The sequence below is a fragment of the Monodon monoceros genome, unplaced genomic scaffold, assembly GCF_005190385.1.
Source record: "Monodon monoceros isolate NGI ecotype Baffin Bay Population unplaced genomic scaffold, NGI_Narwhal_1 Super_Scaffold_7, whole genome shotgun sequence".
Taxonomy (NCBI): domain Eukaryota; kingdom Metazoa; phylum Chordata; class Mammalia; order Artiodactyla; family Monodontidae; genus Monodon; species Monodon monoceros.
In genome coordinates, this window is record NW_021703784.1 from 83,141,941 (window position 1) to 83,160,640 (window position 18,700).

The window sequence follows — 18,700 nt, forward strand, 5'->3', positions numbered from 1 at the left end:
GGCCTCAGGTGGTTTCTTGGCTGCTTGTCCCTTATCTTCACATCCCCTCCCTTCCCTGACTAGCAACTGTTCGAATCTGCCCTTTGGAACACAGGGAAGGTCATGGAGGCTGGGGTCTGTTCCCTACAAACAAGAAACGGGGGATAGAATTGCCTCTGTGCCCAGGAGCCCCACAGGATCCTATTTGGTTTCAATTTCAACTGAGTGAGCAGACAGCATCCAGGAGCAAATGTAGAAAACTTCAGGCTCAAGCAGGTCAGTCTGACTTTCAGCTCCAAAGCTTCGGAAGCCAAGCTATGCTAATGCCCCACGTCTTGAAGGTTTTTGGCTCTGAGTAGAGTTTTAGTGTCAGATGACATTTTTTTTTTTTCTAGAGAAGCAGCAGAAGATTGATTTTGAAAAGGAAGAGGGGAGGAGAAAAGAGGAAGAAGAGAAGGAGAAGGATGAAAAAGACTGGTTGCCTGGTCTTTAAGACCAACATGAAGTTGGGATTCAAATCTAGCACCATGGCAAATGTCAGGACATTCACCCTTAAAGCGGAAGTGGAATGGGAGTGAGGGTTCTCACATAGACAAATCTTGGTAGGTTGCCAAAGGATAATGTCCCAGCCTACAGGAGAGCTTGCCACCAAAGCCAGAAGTACAGAGATAAAGGCAGAGAATGTTTCCTAAAGAAAGAGGGACTTTAAAATAGACAGTCTTTTTAAAGAACTGTTTTCCTGCCCTCTAAATTTTAGGCCCAACATCAGACAAAACCTCAGTTACTCTGACTTAAATTATAGCTCTAGATCTTAGCTAAATCATTTAAACTCTCTGATTCTCCATTCTCTCCTATTGGTAGAAGCATACCCACCTCACTGGATTATTGTGCAGATTAAGTGAGAACACATATGAAGTGCTTGGCACATAATAAGTGGCCAGGAAACGGTAGCCATGATTATTTCTACTTATGCCTTTCAATTAGAATTAGACTAGCGATACTTCATACTAGATTTTTTTTTTAAGTCTGAGAAAGTACTTTACTTAGGACTTATTTTTTAATTATTTTCTTAAAATTAGTAATTGTTTCATTAATGATTTCTAAAAAAATGTGGACTTCCCTGGTGGCGCGCTGGTTAAGAATCCACCTGCCAATGCCGGGGACATGGGTTCGATCCCTGGTCCGGGAAGATCCCACAGGCTGCGGAGCACGTAAACCACAACTATTAAGCCTGTGCTCTAGAGCCTGTGAGCCACAACTACTGAGCCCTCGTGCCACAACTACTGAAGCCCGCGTACCTAGAGCCCGTGCTCCACAACAAGAGAAGCCACCGCAATGAGAAGCACGCACACCGCAACAAAGAATAGCCCTCACTCGCCGCAACTAGAGAAAGCCTGATTGCCACAACCAGAGAAAGCCCGTGTGCAGCAACGAAGACCCAAAGCAGCCAAAAATAAAAATAAATTTAAAAAAAATGAATTTATAAAACACACAAAAAATAAAGTTATTAAGAATGTTTGATTAGAGAAGGTTACCTGGGACTTGGGAAAAACAATCTAATTTGACATGTAATCCTATACAGGTACCATCACTCATCTTTTTTATGTTACCTAAATTTCAGGTATAGGGTATAAAAAGCAAGAAGTAGCCTCTAAAGGACTATGCAAAGCAAACTCATAAAGACGTGTGTATTTTGGGAAAAAAAGTACCCCTGGTTATTCTGATGTGTACTCATAAATATTAATTTGAATGAATGGATTTCCAGTCCCCTAAACTCCACAGTGGAGAACCTCTGGGAGCAAATTCAAATTCTGTTGCCAAGTTGTGCTTACTTGCCCTCATTTCCAGTTAACTTTAGCTTGCCCAGAGGGTACATGGCACAGCAGTTCAGAACCTTTAAAGACTTACCAGACAGATATTTCACTTCCTGGTAGGTCCCTGGCTCTGTAAGTGTTTGCCCTGCCCTTGCCCAGAGCCAGAGTACACAAAGGTACTTAGGAGTGGCTCCCTTCTTTCCCACAGTCAGTTAAAGGGAAGGGCCCAATATGAATCCAGTCTCGGAACTTCCCTGCTGGTCCAGTGATTACGACTCCATGCTTCCACTGCAGGGGGCTCGGGTTCGATCCCTGGTCAGGGAACTAGGATCCCACATGCCGCGAGGTGCAGCCAAAAAAATAAATAAGGAACATAAAGAAAACAAAAAAATCCAGTCTCATCTTGAGAAGTTACAGAAGTGGGGTTAGTTTTTCTCTTTTCATGGGGACTAACAGGCTAAGTTAGTGTAACTTTGGGTCATCAGCCTCCTCTAATGACCCTATAGAGTTCTTTGTACCCCTCTAGGGCACTGGTGCCTGAGGGGGGGAATTCTATCTGCAATCCCCAGAGAGTCAGCTGGGCTCTGACTCAAAATGCCACTCCTTTCTCTACTATACTTCCTTCATTGTGTTCAGACTAAACTTCCAGCATTATTTTGACTCACACTCTAGTGTTTCTGCTTGAAAGAACTCACATGACTTCTCCCTCTACCAGCAGGCTAGGAGCAAATGATGGCCAGGAGTGATTCATGGACATGTGTAATTTTCCCTGGGAACTTCACAAATGTTAGGAGGGAGGGAAATCTGAGAGATACCATTACCATCTTCATATCAACCAAGTCAGGGTTTGGAGCTTTGAGATTCTGGAGTTTACGTTCAGAAATGTTGCCAGAACTCAAGCCAAGTGTCAATGAGGTTACTCTTATCTGAATATCCCAAATTTCAATTCTCCAATCCCCCCCAGATATTTTCAGGAGAAGCCGTAGAAACTCTTTGAATCCCTGCTAGTCAATTAGGTAAGGCCTGGGAGCATCAAGATTAGGGTTATTGCTGTAATCGTGACTCCATTTACATAATCCAGCTTGTGAAGTCTGAGACCTAAGAGTTATCGGCAGTCCTTGGTTGCTGGCAGTACTTGGTTGCTTCGGGCACAATCACTGTTTCTCAGTGGAGCCAGACGCCTGATTAGATCACTGCTGAGACTTCACGATACCAGCCCCAACAGTGCCACTGGGATGCAGCTTTAGGCCAGCCTCTAATTCTAATGGATTTAGTATAAATCTCCTTCAGTCTGTTAGGTAGCACTGCTCTGTGCTAAGCTCCTGAGGGGGATGCTCCATACTAAAGATTTCATAATAAAGATTCACCGCCCCCATGCTGAATGTGCTAAGGCCACTGGTGTCAAAACGATACTGTCTAGAGTGAATGGCACCAAGCCCTCCGTCCATTAGCTCAGAAACTGACATCCTCCAGGAAACGGTTGGGACTAATCTACTCTGCACTCTCATCCCTGTTTTCATTGCCACGTTAATCACTGGTCTTCCATTATATCCATGGTCTGAAAGTGTGGTCCTTGGACCAGAGCATCCACATCACTTGGGAACTTGTAGTGCAAATTCTCAGGCCCACCCCAGAATCTACTCAATCAGAAACTCTGGGAGTGGGGCCTAGCGATCTGTATTTTAACAAGCCCTCCCCATGATTCTTATGCGTTGGAAAGTTTGAGAATGACTGCACTATACAATCACCCCCATAATCCTCCCTATTTCCTCTTCCTGTTTTGGCTCCCCACTGTTCTGATACACACCTCCCCACCCCAGCTCTCCAGTGTGCCCTCTGGAGCACTTGCTCTGTGATCAGCAAACCCCCCTGTATCTACTACACCTTCCAGGAATGTTCTCCATATCTCCTTGCATTAATTGAAACCCACTCCCTTCGACAGCAGCCCTCTGGGATGGTGGATCTGTACTCACATCTATTTACTGCGGGACAGGCCCTCATCCTCCTTCCCTCCATCATTATTTCTAGACCATTACTTGTACCCCACCCTCTTGTAAAAAATCCTCTTCCTTTGAGGCTCATGCCCTGTGGTTATACCACCATTCCCCCATCTCATCATTCAAGCCTTTTGTACCAGGCTCATCCTGGGTCACTTCGAAGTCCAGAGTGATGGCTAACAACCAAGCCTCTCAATTTCTTGACCATCTTATCTCCACCGACCTTCTCCTTTGTCCTCTACTTTGCCCTTTGAAATTGCTTTTCCTCCCATATCACAAATATAAGCCTCCCATTCCCCAACCACAGATTCTTGCATTACAGTTTGCTTGGTCAGCTGTTTCCATTATGATCATTCTCCAACCTCTTTGGGATACCTAGACCCAAAAGTTACCCCTTAACTCTCTTTACATTGTCATCTCCTTGGTTTCTTACCCAATTTTGATTGGATGGTCAGTCATTTCAATCAGTCTTTTGCAAATATCTTCATTTACTTTGTCCTTCTGGTCTTTTGTCACTACTCTGGCCAAACCCAACATGGCTGACATCAACCATCAATAACTCACGTATTGAATAAGCATCAACATTGTGACGGGTGCCTTTATAGGTACTGAAGATACAAAATGAACAAGACAGATCATGGCCCTGACCTTGTGGAGTTTATATCCTGCAGGGGCGGGAGGGGGTGCTCGTGGTGGCAGAAAATAGACATATAGAGATTTAATATGTGTTAGCTCACGATAAGTGCTTTGAGGAAAAATAAGTGCTGGGAAAGGGGACAGAAAGTAACAAGGGTGGGAGGGCAGTGCTATTTTAGATGCAATAGTCTGGAAAAGAATCACCAAAGAGGTGGCTTCTGAGCAGAGATCTGAAATGAGCTAAGAACCATGGCATGGGAGGACATTCCCAAGAAGAGCAGATGCAAAGACCTTGGAGTGGGAGTGTGCTTTGCCTGTCTGAAGAAGAGCAAGCTGACAGCGTGCCTGGAATGCAGAGAATGGTAGAAGATGAGGCTGGAAAGATATCCAGAGGCCACATCATGAAGGCGTTATAGACCCAGATGAGGACTTGGGACTTGGTTTGTCCAAAGAAGCCATTGAAGAGTTTTGAGCAGCTGATTGAAATAGTTTGACTTTCCTTCGAAAACAATACTATGTAGAAAATATACCGTGGGGGAGGCACAGCTGGAGCTGGGACATAGTGATGGAAATGCCACTGTGGTCCAACTGGGAGATGAAGGTGTTCAACTGGGGAGGTAACCATATGCTTTCTCTGTACTTTTCTCTGAAAGTGCAGTCCCTGAACCAGCATCCTCCATATCCCCTGGAAACTTCTAATGCAAATTCCCACAGGCCCCCGCCCGCCCCCCTGCCACTCATCTACCTACGTTTATTAAACTTCTGATCCCTTACATCTCCCCTCATTCTCAGTAAATAACCCTCACTTTCTGCTTCACGGGAAAAAAAAAAGAATCCATCATGCAAGAATTCCTTCAATTTTGGGCTACCATATCTATAAAATTATTTCCTTCCAGTCTATCCATACTAAATATGTATCCCTCCTTCTAACTGTAGCCTTTTCTTCTATCTGTGAATGGCATTCATGCAGGCTCATCTCTGCCAACATGTTAAAAGTAAATAATTATCCCCACTTCCACCTCCAGCCATCAGTCTGTCTATCCCAAAGCCAAACATCTTGGGGACTTCCCTGGTGGTACAGTGGTTGAGAATCCGCCTGCCAATGCAGGGGACACAGGTTCAATCCCTGGTCTGGGAAGATCCCACATGCCGCGGAGCAACTAAGCCGGTGTGCCACCCCCTCATATTGAATCAATTACCACATTCTACTTATCCTCCCTCTGACATACATGGAATATATATTAAATCCATTCCCTCCATATTCCCCTGCCAGTGTCTGGTTCAAGCCACGATCACCTGTCGCCTCACTGATTAAAATGTCCTCTTGTATTCCTGCATCCATATTTGCCTCCCTCCAATCCATTTTCTATAAAACAGCCAGAGTAATCTTTTAAAAATGCAAATCTGATTAAACCAATATATCTTGTTTCACTCCCCTGGGGTTCAAAATCAGGTCACATTCCTCTTAAATGTTCAAATCAGGTGACTTGGAGCCTTCAACTTGTCTCCCTTGTGTGATAACTTCACATTCCAAAGGTTCAGATTGTCTTAATAAATGGAACTGGAAAACCTGCTCATATTCTTTTTGACTGCTGTGACTGTCAGTAAAACACCAGACTTCACTGGTCCTCTGTCCTTGGGTAGTCCCTAACCATTGCTGTATGATCTGCAGTGACCAGGCACAAATGTCCACCAAATAGCCCTGGGTAATCCTTATTCAGGGAAAGAAAGTGTTTCGATGATCTAGGCTCCACAGTATTTCAGTTCTGGAAGTAGGGGGAAAAATCTTTCTTTACAAGGGTTATATTCATCTATGATGGCTCAATGCCATGGTGAGCCTGTGACACAAATGTTCAAGCTCTTCCCTTACACAGCACATTTAGTTCACTCACATGGATAAGGAGTGCTGGTGTCAGAATCTGCTTACATTTCCCAAGGCAAAGGCTTAATGTCTTTGTGAATTAGTGTAGGCAAATTGATTTGTTCCTGTCCAGGTTTGTTCCTGCAGCATTTAAGCCTTAAATGCAAGGGGTGTCACCAGAGGCCAGCAGCATGGGGCCCAACACTAATCAGGATGCACTTGAAGTCTAAGGAGTTAGTTAATGGTCTACTTCTGAGAAAGAAGTTCATTTTTTTCCTTCCAGTTTTATTGAGATATAACTGACGTACAGCACTGTATAAGTTTAAGGTGTACACCTTAATGATTTGGCTTACATACATCATGAAATGATTACCACAATAATTTTAGTGCATATCATCTCATGTAGATACAAAATTAAAGAAATAGAAAAAAATTTTTTTTTCCTTGTGATGAGGACTCAGGATTTACTCTCAACTTTCATGTGTAACATACAGCAGTTATGTTATGTTTATCATGTTGTACCTTACATCCCTAGTACTTATAACTGGAAGTTTATACCTTTTGACTGCCTTCATCTAATTCCCCCTCCCCCCAACCCTCTGCTTCTGGTAACCATAAATCTGATGACTCTTTCTACAAGTTTGTTTCTGAAGTATAATTGAGCTACAACACCATATTAATTCCTGTACACAACATAGTGATTCAGTATTTCTATACCTTTCAAAATGATCACCAAGAAATTCATTTTTAACCAAAATCTTCCTGACACCCTCTAGCTCCTGTCTTTGGTAGGCTGTCTAATGACTAACTCAAGCTGGAAACACAGGAGAATTCCAGAAGCTACCACTCCCTCAACCCTCATATCTAATCAGCCAGCAATCCTTGATGACCCTACCTATGAATATCCTTAGAATTCAGCTCTGGCACTGTTTTAGTTCAAGCCCCGTCTGCTCTCTTGCTGCTCTAATCAGTTCCTACAGGTCACCCTGGCTCAACTTCCAATCCAACCTCCATGTTGCATTCACTGAGCTTTCTAAAATAGAAATCTGATCCTGCCTCTGTTCTGAGATGCATGAAGCAGGAGTCCCAATTGACAGGCGTCAGAGGAATTGTGGATTATATGCAGATTCTATATGTGCACTTTTCCAATGAGATGGCCCATTTTATTCAGAACTTCAGCGGGATATATTTCCATGGGAAAGCTGAGATCTATAGCTTGAGCTCAAGTTGTTTATCTGGGATGAAAGGGATTTTTCACGACCTGGCTACTGCTTATCTGGCTAGTCTTATCGTCTGCATCTCTCTCCCTGCCATCCCTCCCCAATTAACACTCCAACAATATAGAACTGCTTATGAGTCCTAAAATACGCCATATAATTGTATGCCTCCACGTGCTTTTGAGCATGTTGCTCCCTTCGCAATGCCTTTCCTCTTTCCTTTACCCACTTTTGTCTGCTTGTAAAATCTAACTTTCAAAATCCAGCTCTGGCAACATCTCCAGAGAGCCTTCCCTGGTTCCCTCCCATAAAGAGTTAACCAATCCCATTTATGAGCCACCTCTTTTTCTTATATAGGCTTCTGGTTTGCCCGTGTTTTTTGCTCATAAAAAACTGAAATATTTTAAGGAGACATTTTTATTGAAGTATAACATACCTGCAGAAGCGAGAAAACCATAAACGTGCAGCAGCTCAATGATTTTTACAAAGTGAATTATACCTGTGTAACTACCCCTATGATCAAGAAATAGAACATTACCAGGACCCCAAAAGCCTCTCTTGTGCTTCATCCCAGTCATTACATAACCCCAAACGTAACCACTGTTCTGATTTCTTTTATCATAAATTAGTTTGCCCATTTAAAGAAGTCTCATAGTCTTGTATCTAGCTTCTTTGATTCAACATTCCGGGTGTTAGACGCGTCCATGTTGTTTCTAGTAATGGCGGTTTGTTGACTTGTAGGGCTGTATAGTGTTCCTTTGTATGAATATACCACTTATGTATCCTTTTTCACTACTGATAGACATTTGAATTGTTTCCATTTTTAGTTACTAAGAACAAAGTTATTTTGAACATTCTTGGCAATGTCTTTCAGTTACCATGTATATGCACTTCTATGAGGTATTATATGTCCCAAAGTGAAATTTCTCCATTATAGGGTGTGTGAATATTCAGCATTAGGAGACACGGCCAAATACTGTTCTAAAGCGGTTGGGTCACTTTATACTCCCATTAATAGTGTATGAGAGTTCCAGTTGCTCTATATTTTCACCATTACTCATCCATTTCGGTTTCCAAATTTTAGCTACTTTGGTGACAGTGTAGTAGTACCTCCCTGAGGTATATTACACCGAATTTTATTTCTGTCTACCCTTCTCAATACTGCTTTCCTTGAGGCCACGAGATTATGTCTCATTCATCGTGTGTCAACATGGACAGTACCTGGCACACACAGGGTGCTAAGGAAGTGTTTTTTCAGTGAACACACTGTTGGAGAAGTAATAAGGGGCTAAGAAGTCTTCCTAATGCCAAAATCAAGCTTTTTAGGTAAGTGACCATTTATATTGCCTAAGTTTAAGTCCTAATCATTAGACATGTTTGAGTGTCCACCTACTGCCAGTATTATTCTTCTGGTATTTTCTCAAGGACTCACTAGCTAGATACTTCATAGCATTGACCAGGAATGTATACACCAGAGCTGTGACAGTTCTGACCACAGAGTTAAAAGAGAGCTTGAAATACAGTTGTATACCTCCTGCTTTCTGACAAAATCTAAGCCATCCAAAGCAGGGAAGAAGCTAATCCTTATTTAAAGATACCCAGTGATACAAATCAAACCCACAATGAGATACCATTTCTCAATGAGAAACATTTACTAGGATGGCCATAATCAAAAAGATGGATAAAAACAAGTGTTGGTGAGGATGTGGAGAAAATGGAAATTTTGTATATTGCTGGTAGGAATATAAAATAGTGTAGCTGCTTCGGAAATCAGTTTGGCAGCTGCTCAAAAAGTTAAAGGTTGAGTTACTGGGGCTTCCCTGGTGGCGCAGTGGTTAAGAATCCGCCTGCCAGTTCAAGGGACACGGGTTCGAGCCCTGGTCCGGGAAGATCCCACATGCCGTGAAGCAACTAGGCCCGTGCACCACAACTACTGAGCCTGTGCTCTAGAGCCCGCATGCCACAACTACTGAAGCCCACGTGACTGGAGCCCGTGCTCCGCAATGAGAAGCCAGCGCCATGAGAAGCCCATGCACCACAATGAAGAGTAGCCCCGACTTGACACAACTAGAGAGAAGCCCAAGCACAGCAACAAAGATCCAGTGCAGCCAAAGATAAAATTTTTAAAAAATAAGGTAGAGTTACCAAAAGACCCAGAAATTCTACTCTAGGTATATACCTAGAGAATTGAAAATTTGTTCACCTAAAGACTTGTACATGAATGTTCACAGCAGCATTGTTCATGATAAGCAAAAAGTAGAAATAAGCCAAATGTCCATCAGCTGATGAGTGGATAAACTGTTATATATACATACAATGGAATATTATTCAGCCATAAAAAGGAGTGCTACAACATGGGTGAATCTTGAAAATATTATGCTAAGTGAAATAAGTGAGACAGACACAGAGTGAGACACATTCCATCCATATAGAATGTCCAGAATAGGCAAATCCATAGAAACAGAAATTAGATTAGTAGTAGTCAGGGGCTGGAAGAAGGGATAAATGGGGAGTGATGGATGATGGGTGCATGTTATCTTTGGGGTGATAAAAATATACTAAAATTAGATAATGGCGACGATTGCATTACTCTGTGACTACTCTAAAAACCACTGAACTATACACTTTTAAAGTGTGAATTTTATGGTATGTAAATTATATCTCAGTAAAACTGTTATACACTTCAAAGTGTTAAATTTTACTTTTTTGCATACTTCTTATTTGAATTATTTGCAGTAAGCATATATTACTCCTGCAATTTCAAAGAAAACTGAATTTTTTTTTTTTAGCCATGTGGCATGTGGGATCTTAGTTCCCCTGACCAAGGATTGAACAGGCACCTCCTCCAGTGGAAAAGTGAAGTCTTAGCCACTGGACCACCATGGAAGTCCCCAAAAAACAAAGTTTTTATTTTTTTTTAAATAAATTTGTTTATTTTTGACTGCGTTGGGTCTTCGTTGCACTGCACGGGCTTCTCATTGCGGTGGCTTCTCTTGTTGTGGAGCACAGGCTCTAGGCGCGTGGGCTTCAGTACTTGTGGCTTGTGGGCTCTAGAGCGCAGGCTCAGTAGTTGTAGCCCACGAGCTTAGTTGCTCCGCGGCATGTGGGATCTTCCCGGACAAGGGCTTGAACCCGTGTCCCTTGCACTGGCAGGCAGATTTTTAATCACTGCGTCACCAGGGAAGCCCAAAACCAAAGTTTTTAAAACCACGTTTATGATTTGTATTTTTTTTTTCCTTGTGAAGATGTTGCAAAAACATATTTCTTGTCACATTAACACCTCTCCTTTTTCTCTCATCAACCCAGCCTGGTGTCCTAAAGAACTGGTGTCTTTCTTCTTTAGGTGGATGTTAGCCCAGCGTTCATGAAGGGAAGCGTAACCAGCTCTAACCAGAAGAATGCCAAGGAATATGATCTTGCAGTAGGACAGGGTTTCAAGGGGCATTTGGTTTATATAAGAAGAGCCTAGAGGAAAGGTGGCTGGTTCCTTCCCTCACTGTCATCTGGAACAAGCTCTTAATGAAGTTTGACTAGCCTGTCCAATATCCTTATCTATTTTTTCTCTTCTGGCCTCTTGAAGAGGAAAATACAAAACAAGAAGTAGCAGCATAAACCATGATATTCTAGTATACTACTGTCATCATTACTTTTAAACGTTTCTTCTCCCCTTAGTTTTCTTCCTTGCTCCAATCGTTAAAAATAAATAAATCCCTCTAATCCTGTGCTTCTCAAAACGTGGTTTCCAGACCAGCAGCATCAACATCACTTGAGGACTTGCTGGAAATGTAAAATATCGTCCCGTCCCGCATCTGCACGAGGCGTCTGACACTCTGGGAGTGGGGACCCGCGAGCAGGGCGTTAACAAGCCCTCCAGGCGATTCTGAGGCACAGCCTCCCTTTTAGCACCGCTAAATAGTGCTTTTTCTTAGCCAGCGGCTTTTCAGTATAATATACAGTAGTAGGCGCTACAGATTTGCTGAGTCACCTTCCTTTCCCTTAACCCTAACCGTCCATTCACCACTCTGGATTCTTTCCCCAGCCTGTAGCCTCAACATTTTCTCTCCCATCTTGGAATCCGATTGCTCCTTTCTGAATAGCAACTCGAGTGTGTGGCCCTTTTCAATGTGTCTGGCGATTGCCAACAATACCCTTGTAAGAGATCCTCACGGCACTTCCTGGGAAGAAAGATAAGAGGACATCATGAAAAGAGCTATTTTTGTTTAAACATTTATGACACTTCTTTTTGTGAAAATAAATGCCCCATTTCTATTCACAAACTTGAATGTGCAAAGAGGAATTTGATTTTTAAAACACATATTCCTAGGTCTCAGATTCTGGTTTGTAGATGCGATATCTGGGGTGGAGTCTGGTCATGCTCATTCTCACAAGTGCCCCAGGTGATTCTGAAAGTGGGGGCTTGCTTCCTTTGAGAAACACTGCACAAAGCCGGAGAATTAGGGTGGGGCTTGCAGACCTCTCCCCTTTGCAAAGTCGACACTCGCTGGAAAATCTATACAATTAAAAAAAAAAAAGTAACACGGGACCTACACCTTTCTGGAACATTTTTCATGTCTTTAATTTAGTGGCTTAGTGCTTAGGAAATCTTTAAATCAAGTTCTTAGACTCTCAAGATTAAAAAAAAAAATGTTATTAACACCCGAAGGGTAAACCATTAACGCAGGGGGAGTTGTTCTTTTAGATGTGAAAGTTATTCTTGAACAATACATAGACTAATTGTAGAAACAGTCCTGAATAAAGTACCTTTATAATATACTTATATTCTCCTAGTATGTAACTTTGAGATATATAAAGTTTTATTCCTTCTAAAGTTTGTGAGGCAGTTGTCACTTTGAAGGAAATTCTTTTTCGATTATTTTTTGAAGTGGACTGTACGTATTAGTGGATGAAATGAATATATATACTATATATTGCCTGAAAGAGACCATGACTGTGCATCGGTTGCTAGGATGCAAGATGATTATCTGTTCCCAGTTCAGTGTTACGTCCTGTCACACTTTCTAAGGATTATTTTTTCTGCCAGTGTCATCTCAGTATTTTTACTTGTGAAGTGCTGGAACAAATGACTATATTTTTGGTCTCATAAAACAGAGCTGCCCAACCTCAGCATTATTGGCATTTTGGCCTTAATAATTCTGTATTGTCCTGTGCATTGCAGGATGTTTAGAAGCATCCTTGGCTTCCACCCACTAGATGTCAGTAGCACCTCCCCCTCAAGTTGTGACAATTTATAAATACCTCCAAAGAAGTGAATGTCAACTTGGGAGATTGGTGTTATTAAAATATCAATATATTGGGTATAACTTTAATACCAAGGTTTTTGGAGAAAGTGTTTTCCACTTACATATTCTGCTCTCCCACTGGTTTGCTGGGAAAACCCTTTAATTTTCCTATTTCTTCAGTGATACAGTGACCCCAAGTACCACATGGCTTTGTAGTGGGAAAAAAAGGCAAAAAGAGAAAGTATTAAAAATTCACATAAACATAGCTTTAGTCGCCTTTTTGTCAGATGGGAAATAGACAAATCTGGTTTGCTGGGACCATGGCACAGGGCTGGGCAGAAGTTAAAGACACTGCTTTGCCTTAAATTTGTTGTTTTCCTGGACCTGTTGACCTGAATAAACAACTACAAGAATGTCAGAAAACCAAGGACATGGGATTGGGATAACATATTGTAGGAAGTGAGAGCACAACAGCTGTGTATGTCCACCAAGTATTTCTGGTTCACCTGGTTCCCTTCCAGGCATCTGATAGGATAGTTATCTCTTGGTTGGATGGGGTCATGTGACTCTTCCTGGCTAATAAGGTGCGAGCACACAAGACACAAGTCTACCTGTCTGGAGTATTTAATTGACTACTTGAGAAATCCTCGAGTTCTTTTTTCTCGTGGCATAGTAATCAGCAACACTTGAGGTATGGTTTTTCCATCAGCCCGAATCTGAGTGAGTGCTGTGAGCAGAGCCCTCTGCTGAAACATGATGGATGTGTATCATTTGTTTTAAGCCAGGGATTGGCAAACTTCTTCTGTAAAGGGTGAGATAGTATTTTAGGTTTTGCCCATCATAATGTCTCTATCACTACTACTCAACTTTGCTGTCCTGTGGCATGAAATCGGCCATGAAAAAATATGTACATGAATGGATGTAGCTGTATCTCCCCCATCCCCAAACTATTTACAAAAGCAGACAGAGGGCCACTTGGCCCAGGGACTATATTTTGCAGATCCCTATTTTAAGTCACAGAGGTTTCAGGCTTGTTACTGCAGCATAACCTAGCCTATCTTGATATACTGTCAGCTGTGAGATGAACCCCCAAATGAGTCTTCATCATCTGTGTTGTCATCTATCCTGCTCCCTCTCAACAATGCACTTTCTCTTTTCTTCAAGCCTAACTTAACTGGCCAGAATCTTTGTTTCAGTAACTACTATTTCATAATGTGCGAAAGAAAGGCAGAAAAGGCCTTTCCTTCTTAACACCTAATCACAAGGCCTCTTCAGCTCAAACCTGAATCACCAAAGGTCGGCAAGTCATTGGTTCTCATATTTTAGCAGGCATCAGAATCGCCCAGAGGGCACAGATTGCTGGGTTTTACCCTCAGAATTTTTGATTCTATAGGTTTGGGAAGAATTTGTCTGGTAGTGTAGTTCGTGTCTGATCTTAAAGACAGCGATCAAGTTCTAATAAAGCAGCAACTTTTTTTTCCCCCCAAACTTCACCAGGCATACAAATTGGCTGAGGAGCTTAAAATGCAGATTTACCTCAGTAGATTTGAGGTGGGGCCTGAGATTTTTAAAAATTTATTTATTTATTTATTTATTTTTGGCTACTTGGGTCTTCATCACTGTCCTCAGGCTTTTTCTAGTTGCAGCAAGCAGGGGCTACCCTTGGTTGTGGTGCGCGAGCTTCTCATTGCGGTGGCTTCTCTTGTTGCGGAGCACGGCCTCTAGGCGCGCACGGGCTTCAGCAGTTGTGGCACGCAGACTCAGTAGTTGTGGCTCGCGGGCTCTAGAGCGCAGGCTCAGTAGTTGTGGCACGTGAGCCTAGTTGTTCCGCGGCATGTGGGATCTTCCTGGACCAGGGATCGAACCCGTGTTCCCTGCATTGGCAGGCGGATTCTTAACCACTGCGCCACCGGGTAAGCCCCGAGGCCTGAGATTTTGATAGTGATTAGTGGTCAGGCTGAGTACACTAATTGCTGCTAGGAGCTGAAGGATTCTAATCTCCCTTTTTAGCCCTAGGCTTAGCATAGTGTTTAGCTTAGTGCCAAGCACAGTTCGTGTGCTTCAGTCTTGAATAACCTCAGGTCCACTTTGACTTCACTCACACCTAACTGGTTAGCAAATCCTTTTGGTTCTACTATCATAACTATAAAGCATCCAACCACTTGTCACCACCTTTACTGTAACACTTTGACCTTGGCCACCACCATCTCTGGGCTGGATTATTTCACCAGCCTCCTAATTGGGCTCCCAGCTTCTGCGCTTGCTCCACCCTCCCTCTCACTTCTAATACACACTTACTGTAAATTCTTTATATAGCAGCAAGAGGGTTTAAGACACAGGTTGATCATGTTACTCCTCTGCTTAAGACTATGCACGCAGTGACTCCCCATTTCACTCAGTAAAAGCCAAAGTCCTTACAATGGCCTGTCAGGTTTTACCTGACTGGCCCTCTTTTGTCTTTGACCTCATCTCCTACTCTGCTCTAGCCACTGTGGCCTCCTTGCTGTCCCTTGAACCCACCAAGCACACTCCCATCTCAGATCCTGGGCACTTGGTTTTCCCTCTACCTGGAAAATTCTTCCTCCAAGATAAGTGCGTGACCTTCTTCCTCACTTCCTTCAGTGTTGGCTCAAATGTCACTCAGTAAGGCTCTTCCTGACCACCCTATTTTTTTTCTCTACCTCTCCACTATTTACTTTTCTCCCCACTTACAATGTAAGCTCCATGAATATAGAATTTTTTGTTTTTTTCACAGTCCCTAGCATCACAGAGTTCCTAAGACATAGTTAGGTACTCTATGAATATTTGAATGAACAGATAACAGACTGCAGTTAACTGGAATATCTTGAGGCTGCAGGCTGCTGCTATTTTTCTAGGCTCCCTCAGGATACACTGTGCTAACCAGTATTACTCATTTTATTCCCAGGGAACAGTGGTTTGGTAGAATCCTTTTCTAAATCCCCTTTTCAGGAAATTTAAATTATAAATTGGTCATTTACTGTTGTCATACAACATTACGTTGCTGACTTTCCCACTGATTATATTCCTTTTAATACATTTTCTTCCAGCACTTGGCCTCTTTTTTGTTCACCGTCCACAGCCTTATTACAAGGGTGTAATAATTCTCTTGGAGAAAAATAAGATGTCTCGGTTTCATTTAACATTCTCTTAAGTTTTAGGTAAATCTAAAACAAAAGGAAAAAAGTCTGATTCGTAATACTCAGGCCTGTTGAGTACACGTCATCTTAAGGGAGCTGAATATTATTTTTCACATGAGTCCAGAGTTTTAAGACTTAAAAAATAAAATCCATCTTGCTCATTTCAAACGCGTTCTACAGAGACCTCCTAGGTTACCAGGTGATTGTTTTGTGGGGGAAGTGGCAACTTGTCTTCAGACCTTTCGGGGTGTGGGAGTTTGCATGCTCTGCATACAGAAGGAATTCTAGAAGGTGGGACTGCACCACCCACCATCACGCACCCCTCACTTGCGGAAACCTTTGCCCCCCCCCCCCCACCGCCGCCCCGACCCCTCCAACCCCCACCCAATAAGGGCTCTTCGCAGGGAAGTCGCCAGCTCCAGATCCAGCGGCTTGACACCTATTGTCCCCGTTTGGACGTCAAGCGACTTCGCCTGAAGGACCCTAGCTTCGATTTCGCCCAAAACTGCAGGCACCGCTCTGGCAGCCTCCCGGGGGCCGTGCCGAGCTGCACCGGGCGGCCGCGCCCCAGGCCAGGGGCTTGGGCAGGCCGGGCGGGAGGCCGGGCGGGCCCTTCCCCGCAGGCGTTCGCGCCGGGCAGCCCGAGCGGCCGCGAAGGCCCCCGCCCGCCGCTTCTCCCGCCCCCTCCGCCCCAGAGGGCTGGCTGCCTAAGTCCCTCCCGCTCCCGGTTCTCCGCCTCACTAGCAGCGGCTCTCGGTGCAGCGGGGACCGGGAGCAGCGGCCTGTGCCCAAGGAGCGCACGACACTGCTCGGAACGCACCGCCACCTTTGCCCCCTCAGCCGCCCACTCGGGATCTCCAGCGGCCTCCGCGCGTGCACGGTGAGCGCCAGCCCGGAACAAGGCGCTGAAGGGGAAGCGGGCCGCTGCCCGGAGTGTCCTTTACCTCCGGATCGGCTGGATCTTCGCGAGGGGCTCGCTCCTCAAGTCTCCCCCTCCCCCACCCCCCGGTCATTCCCAGCGCCCTTCTTCACCCTTCTCCGTCCCTCAGCCCCGACCTCTCTCTTCCCTCCCTTCTTCGCAGGGCGGCGAGAGCCGGCCCTCCCCGGTGGGGACCGTTGCTTTGGCCGTTGGCGGCTGGCGCTGCGAGGCCCCGCCCCCGGCGCGAGCCTCGGTGCCCCGGGGCGGGTAGGCCGAGCCGGCAGCCCGCGCGGGGGAGGGGCGGGGGGCGGGGCGAGGCCCGTCCGGGCGCCCCGCTGGCGGGTCGCGCGCGCGCCCGCGGCCCCTTCCTGCCCCGGCGGCGCGCGCCGGCCCCGTCCCCCTCCCCATCCCCGCCCCCCCCCGCTCGCGCAAGCTCCCGCCCGCTACGCGTTTTGTCCCGCGTCTCGCCCCGTCCGCCGCCTGACTCGCCGCTCTTGTCCTTCCTCCCGTTTTTTCTTCTCTCTCCTTACGGTCTCAAGATGCCCTCGGCCACCAGCCACAGCGGAAGCGGCAGCAAGTCGTCCGGACCGCCACCTCCTTCGGGTTCCACCGGGAGTGAGGCGGGGGCCGGGGCCGCCGCGCCGGCTTCTCAACACCCCACGACCGGCACCGGCGCTGTCCAGACCGAGGCCATGAAGCAGATTCTCGGGGTGATCGACAAGAAACTTCGGAACCTGGAGAAGAAAAAGGTGCCACGAGTTGGCGGGGAAGGGGGGGTTTGATGCTCCGACCCCGACTACCGCAGCCTTCACTCTCCCCGTCTCGGACGCTTCCCCTCCACCCGGCCCCCAGCCCCCAAGCCCGGCCTCCCCAGTAAACCGGAGCTTCGTGCGCAGAGAGCGGGCTCCGCGGGGAGGTGCTTGTCACCTGACCCTGACCCGGACGCGGCGCTGGGCCCCAGGTCTCTTTATGACTCTCCTCGTGCTGGGGGCCGGGCCCTTGGTCTTTGGGACTGGGTTGTGTGAGAGTGGGGGCCTGTGCCGTCGCCGGGCGTAACTGTGCGATGGATGCCCCTCTCTCCGTGGCCGAGGCCCCATTTCTTCGAGGGGGTCAGCGGGGGAAAATGAAGAGGTCCCGGGGTGGGGGGCGTTCAGGGTCCACCCGACCGCCTCGCGGAGTTGGGGCGGCCTGCGTCCTGTATCCTTGGGGCTTGTCCGCTCCGTTACCAGGTACTTGAGGCCTGCGCCGTGGCCCCTCTTCTCCGTTGGGAGGAAAGTGGACGGAGGATGGCTTCTCCATCCGGCCCTTCTAGAGGAGGTCTTCGATTTGCTACTCCCGCCCTCATCTGACGGGCGCCCTTAACGTTGCCTTCTTTGTTTCAATTGTCTGGGTGCCCCCGCGAGCCTCACGATCCACTCGATCCCGGGAAGATTTTTTGCAGCGGCTTTTTGTCCCTCTGGGACACTATAAAGAGGGATGGGAGGGAGACTGTACCGATCGGGACTCGGGGGAGGGGGGGTGGGTCCGTTAGACGGAGGGGCTCGCTGGGTCTCTGGGCACATGGAGAGCGCGTCTAACATGGCGGCGGCTGCGGGGAGAGGGAAGAGCTTTACAGGAGCTGCATTGTGAGCACAAAGCGAAAGCAGAGGGGGAGGGCAGAGACCAGGCAGCCGCCCCAACTGGCCTCCCTCAATCCCCCACCAAAAAGAAAAATCGAGCCACACCCACAATTTTTTGGATTCAGTGTTCAGCCAGTCTAGGTCACACAGTGAGGTTTGTCTTCAAGTTGGCCTTTTGTTTTATCCAGCTCAGTTTAGAGGGACACGTGTGTGTGTGTGTGTGTGTGTGTGTGTGTGTGTGTGTGTGTGTGTGTGTGTGT

At 45.9% G+C, this 18,700-nt stretch overlaps 1 protein-coding gene across 1 annotated transcript in view; it reads left to right on the top strand.

Annotated features, from left to right (window-relative positions):
• Positions 1 to 16,546: 16,546 nt before the first annotated feature.
• CAPRIN1 (cell cycle associated protein 1) overlaps positions 16,547 to 18,700 on the top strand; it is a 36,419-nt gene continuing 34,265 nt past the window's right edge. Inside the window, exons 1-2 of the mRNA XM_029207495.1 lie at positions 16,547 to 16,782; positions 17,361 to 17,570. Coding sequence (XP_029063328.1) covers positions 17,361 to 17,570 — 210 coding nt within the window. The 5' untranslated portion in view covers positions 16,547 to 16,782. The remainder of the gene's footprint in view (positions 16,783 to 17,360; positions 17,571 to 18,700) is intronic.